We start from the raw sequence: 6,000 nt of genomic DNA, 5'->3' as shown, positions 1-6,000 counted from the left end.
ATTACACTACATATCGGAAACTGGATTGCTATGGTGTGGCTCTCCCCCAAAGACGTCTGGGAATAGTAGTGTTGTGATTATGGTGCTGAGCATTTTTATGAGGTATTCTTAGTTCCTTCACAAAACTAACACTCACAGAATACCTTGAGCAGGAATCACAACAGTAGGCCTTGAAACTGTTTGAGTTTGTAGTACTAGATCCCAAGCTTTTTTTTTTTTTAGAAGGGTGGAGTGGGCCAATTTCCTTAAGTTTGAGCAAAGACTGCTCTAGGCCACATGCTTCTTCCAGCATAGTTTAGTCACCACTTGCTTTTATTTGCCACCTCATCGTTCCTATGAACTATATAGCCCAGGCATTCTATCCACCTCAGGTGCCCAATATGAGATCAGTCAATGCCCCTTAACACCTGGGAACACAAGGGGGTCCACGTTCCCCACCATCTCTGCCACGTTGTCTGCCAGGCTGCAAGCCTTCGGGTATGGGACCATAGCTGCCATCGTATCTGCCCCTTGGCCCTGACGCTATGGACCCACCGCTATAGGTCGAGGAGTACTGCTGGTCTGAGGGGGACAAACCTACTCCGCCACTGTATGGAACTGCATATGGTGCATTAGGAACATATTCAGGCGACTCCTTCGATAATGGGATGTAGCCGCCACCCCGCTCCTCTGCAGTGGGTATGTAGGGGATGCCAGGACGCTTCCATTCTGGGCGTGGGAAAGCTCGGGGTCTGTCATCGCTGAAGCGAAGGCCAGAGGTTGACCCTCCATAAGAGCCATCCCCGTACTGAGCAGGTACAGGGCCAGGCCCATCTTGAGGAATTCCGCTCCCATAGGGGCCAGGCCGTCTTGGTCTGCCATATTGGAATGGGCTGTCCCCCTGTGAACTGGGGCGGCCTGTAGAGAAGCCGCCGCCATGCCCCCCAGAGGTGGCAGGGCTGCCACCCACTATGCGGATGTCTCCCCCTCCTCCCTGACCGGGTGGTGAGACGTCAGGCTGGAGGAGCCCACTGGGAATTGAGCACCGTTGCACACCGGGAGGCAGAGGCTGCAGGTCTTGCCCAAAGGACGTATCGATGCATCTGGAGGCTGAGCCTAAAAAGAGACACAGAAACCAAGTTGAGAAACCACAAGGTACAACCGCGTTCTTGGGTCTGAACAGGCACACTGCACTGTTGCAGTCTATCCTGTTGGTTTGGCTCAACCGATGCAGGGAATAGGGCCATCTGTCATCTTTTACAGAGGGCAGTTCCTCTATTTCAAGGGTGACCAGAGGACCATCCTCTATTTGAAGGTGTCCTCTATTTGAAAGGATGGACTGTCCAATTCTACTTTAAAAATAAAGAACCATAAAAACTGTTGCCCATCAACAGTTAGCACCTGAACTGGCAGGTACATGGGTCACTTGGTCACAGCCTTTCACACTATGGTGAGATGTACTGGATTCCTATTTAAATTATAATGATGTCTACGTTTGCATCTATACATATAAATTTCCATATGCAAATGTTAAGCAAATCGGCACCCTCTTTTGTCCTCTTTTTTTGGTGATGCATTTCTTCTTTTTTGGTCATTCATAAGTGGCCACCCTAGGAGGCAAGGGGCTCTGGCACAGAACTGGGAGACTGGCAAGTGGGAAAGGAGAGGGAGTGGATCTGAGCCCTAACCTGTTCCATAGCTTGACAGAAGAGCACACGCTAGGCATGCAGGAGGCCCTGGCTTCAATCCTTAGCAACTCCAGCTGAAGGATCTTGGGTAGCAAGACTGAGAAGCCCCCCTATTTACGGCCTGGGAGAACTACTGTTGGGGTAGCCAATACTGGGCTCGATGGACCACTGGCTTGATCTGACTTCCTAGAAGGCAGCTGCTTATGCCCCTTCCAATCCTACTGTAACCATTCTATGATTCTGTGATTCTATGCCCAGTCACCCAGCCTGGTCCTCTTTCGGGCTCACTCATGCATCTTTATTTTCTCAGTCCTCCAGTTAAGAGGAAAAGGCACCTGCTATAACAGTAGAGCACCTGCTTTTATTCATTTTATTTATTTAGAAGATTTGTATCTCGCCTTTTGATCGAATGATCCTTAGGATGGCTTACTATAGATCAAGGGTTGGGAAACGGTGGCCCTCCAGAATCTTTCATCTGGAAGGTCTCACTTTACGAGCCCCTCTGGGCACGTCATTCAAATCAAGTCAGCTTTTTTCGCTTCTTCCCCCACCCCCTTCAACCTGCTTTTTGTAACATCTTGCCTGATGAAGAGAGCTGGAGATCTAGACATGGATTTTGGAACCTTTCTTATGGCCAACGCAGCTACCTTTCCATTTATAAAATGGCAGCATATGAGGTGTGTGTTTGTTTTCAAAAAGGCATCCCCTCCTGAGTGAGAGAGAATAAGGAATGCCTGCCCTAAGAATATGCCTGCTGCTGTGACACACCGGTGCATCTTGTGGGAACAAAGCAAGTGTGCCTTTTTGTCCTTTTAAAGCTGCAAATATATCCAGAAATAATGCAAATACATGCAGATCTAATGCAAATACATGCAGATTAGGTAATAATTTATCTATTTGCTTATGTTTATTAAAAGATTATTTGTTTCAAAGATGTTAAGGCTGCCCTTCAGTAAAACTGCCATGGCAATGTACAACAAAACTGACGTAAGCTACGCCTGCTTTAATTAGGTGACAGCCTCGATGTTTACACCCAGGAGGTGTTGAAATGATCAGCCAGCAAGTTTCAGACCTTCAGGAATGCCGTCGAGCACATTAATTGCCAGTCTACTACTAGGAGGATCATTCTTGCTGTGGTAAATCACGAAAGTTATTAACATCAGTTTCAGTTTGTAGTGTGGCCTCCGATGAGTGATGACATGAAGAGCACTGAGAGAATGAGGAAGCACGAGGACCGAAGGCATAATAAGGCAATCTGCTAAGAGGGCAGAACAGGCTGGGTGGAGCAGGCTGGGTACCAAAAGCTGTGGGTGGCACAGAACCGAAAGGGCATGGAGAACATGAGACTTTACGTCGACCAAAGCAAATGGCAAGGGTGATTCAGGTTACCTTACTTCTGTTGAACACACAAGCTATGTAAAGGGCTTGACAGCTCCCTTTTTCCATCACAAGCAGAACCCTCTTCAGTGAAGCTGAGGGCAGATGCTCCAGAGTTCCCTTCTGCTCTGCTTTCTAAACAGGAAGTAATCCTTCCACCTAAGGGGGTCAAAGGAAGGAACCCTGGGAAGTAGGGTGGTCATGTGTCCTACTTTGGAGGATAGTCCTCTATTTGAAGGGCTGTCAGAGGACAGTCCTCTAATTGAAGGCATCCTCTGTTTGAAGGACTGTCCCATCCAAGTCCACTTGAGATAAAGGGAAAGCAGCAGCAGGGCTGCTGAAGTGGCCCATGAACAGTTAGCAGCAACTGGACAGCAGGCTGAGCAGACACACAGGTCACCTGGTCACAGCCTTCCCACTATGGTGGGACATATTTTATTTCTATTTAAATTATAGTAATTTGTTCTAAATTGCACCTATACATATGGATTAGCATATGCAGATCTGTCCTCCTCTGTCCTCTTTTTTTGGTGATGGTCTTCCTCTTTTTTGTCAATTTGTAAGAGGTCCACCCCAATAGGAAGGGCATGGATGGGGCCTACTGTGGGATTGTTGACATGAACAAACCTTTCAGTTAAAGAGTAATCAGTGCTCATTCTGGCACCTTCTTTCTTAGAGCATCTCTACACCAGCCTAAAATCCCGCATCTAAAACAGGGCTTTCTACTTCCATTTTAAATGCAGGATCACAACGGATTCCCTTTACACGTGCTTCCTTCCCCCCTCCTTTTCCTGCTCCTTTCCCCCCTTATTTGAGTCTTCCATATGTTTCATTATACAGCTGCTAGATGGCGCTGTGGTCTAGCTCCTCTTATTGCAGGTTTACCTGTTTCCACAGAGGGAACTCAAGCACCATAATTTGATAGCTCTTTATCTCCAATCTTTTAAAAAAAGGAATAAAGGTCATTTAGTGTGGGAGACGCCCTGGAGGTTGACAACGTCACCTAAAGGACCTGCAATCTTCTGTGAGTAACCATTCTCAATAGCCGGATAAAAGCTCAGTGTGAAGAAGCCCTCAAACTCTTCCTGTGCCTCACACAGCAGCAAATTATTGGAGATTCCCCTCCCATTTTTTGTTCCCTCACTTTTTATGGGGTGCTTGCAGATGGAGGGAAGCTACCAATTAGAAGGCATTGTGCAGCTATTCTGTCTTTTTTGCCCTAGGGTGCAATCCTATGCATGTTTAGACAGAAAAAAAAAATCCTACAACTTTTCTGGAGTTTTTTGTAATGGGAGTTGTAGGACTTTCTTGTAATCCAGTTGTGATAGATTTTCTGGGGTAAGAAGATGAAAGAAGCAGTGGGGAAACATGGGAAGGTTGCAAGTGGAAGACGATGACATCTGGACGCCCATAAAATTCTGCGAAGGAGGCAGGTTGATGGCACAATAAAAGCCTCATCTGGAAGCACTCCCAGTGAGAACAGCACAGGAGTTCAAGTGTGCATCCTGTGGGCTTGTTAAACTGAAGTAACTTAACAGCCCATGGGAACATATAGTCATGATTTGTACTGTAATGTACTTGCATGCACTGTCAAGTCCTTGAATACAAATACATGCACACATGGAGCTCTTCTTCTGCTGGTGTCATTCTGAAAGGTGTATTTCTTGAGACTACATGGGTGTGCATTGGCCTCCCAGCTGCCAGGTAGGTGATCAGCCTGCTAGCCCAGAGTGGCTACAAGATCCCCCCCCCGCCCCCAGTTGAGTGCCTCTTTGCCATCTCATTCCATCCCAAGCCATCTTTTAGGCAGTACAAAACTGGGGGGGGGGGCTGCCACCCTAGGCAGGCAGGCATCAACACAGTCTCTAGACAGGCCACAGCCCTGGGAAGCTGGCTTACAGCAGGCCTGGCTCTTCTGTCCATTCATCCTCGTATAGTCGACTCTGCTCCAAGGGGCAATGGGAAATACAGCAATGCACGAGGACCACACAAGGCGTCAGCCCCGGTGTGCCTTCCTTGGGGTGCCATCAGCTGCCCAAGCATGCAGATGCTGGCACTGAACCTTAGAGGGCTTCAGTCATGCCCTGGTGCCTGAATTCTGGTAAATCAGTCCACATGAAACAGTTTTCTGTCTGACATTTCTGTATTGCGTTTATATCCCACCTTGCCTCCCAGGAGCTGGTGTGTTTCTCGCCTTCCCCATTTTTTCCTCACAACAACCTTGTGAGGTAGATTAGGCTGAGAGGTAGCCACTGGCCCAGGGTTGCCCAGGGAGCTTCAGGGTTGAGTGGGGGGTTGAGCCCAGGTCTCCCCAGTCATAGTCCAGCACTCTAACCACTCCATCACACTGTCTCCCTGGTCTGGCCAGTCTTCCCAGGCAAACTCTGCCTTTCGTCCCCAAAGCCCTGATCGTGCCTCCGTGAATTTGTTAGCTGCTGAGTGAGACATAGGGATGGGCAAAGGCCCGTGGGCACTTTTGCAAGAGGACAGGAGCATATTAGTAGCAGCACAAGGTGTCTGAACTTCAAAGGTTCCTGTCCTCCAGTGTCACAATTGTTAATAACCCCTTTGGCTGTGCAAGCCCTCCCGCTTTAGGCACACCCATGAAGCCTGATACCCAGTACCGCCTCTCATTCCCTGGCTCTGAGTGTCTTTGGAACAGGACCCAGGAATTCTGGCTCCCGGGAACAAACTTATTTTCCAATCTGCAAAGAAGAAAAACAAGCCGCCGTCACCAGGGCCCTGGCTCATCTGTCTTTTAGGACGTCCATGCCTGTTAACTGCAGTTGCCAGGCAGGGCAACTGCAGTAAAAGCAAATAAGTTAGAAAGGGAAGCATAAGAGAAGGAAAAATAAAGAGGTAGGAAAATATCTGGCAAACTGCCGGTCTCTGCTTCAGCTCTCAAGTTTCTAGTCCTCTCCACCCTCGCCTTGATCCGCATCCTGTCTCCTGTTCT

At 48.2% G+C, this 6,000-nt stretch overlaps 1 protein-coding gene across 1 annotated transcript in view; it reads right to left on the bottom strand.

Annotated features, from left to right (window-relative positions):
* Positions 1-220: 220 nt before the first annotated feature.
* Positions 221-6,000, bottom strand: part of LOC146355282 (uncharacterized) — a 28,998-nt gene continuing 23,218 nt past the window's right edge. Inside the window, exon 2 of the mRNA XM_084840850.1 lies at positions 221-1,095. Coding sequence (XP_084696976.1) covers positions 401-1,095 — 695 coding nt within the window. The 3' untranslated portion in view covers positions 221-400. The remainder of the gene's footprint in view (positions 1,096-6,000) is intronic.

This window comes from Heloderma suspectum, chromosome 2 (assembly GCF_057233095.1).
Source record: "Heloderma suspectum isolate Gila_16-S chromosome 2, 16-S_ref, whole genome shotgun sequence".
Lineage (NCBI taxonomy): Eukaryota > Metazoa > Chordata > Lepidosauria > Squamata > Helodermatidae > Heloderma > Heloderma suspectum.
This window is presented reverse-complemented; position numbering and strand designations above follow the sequence as displayed.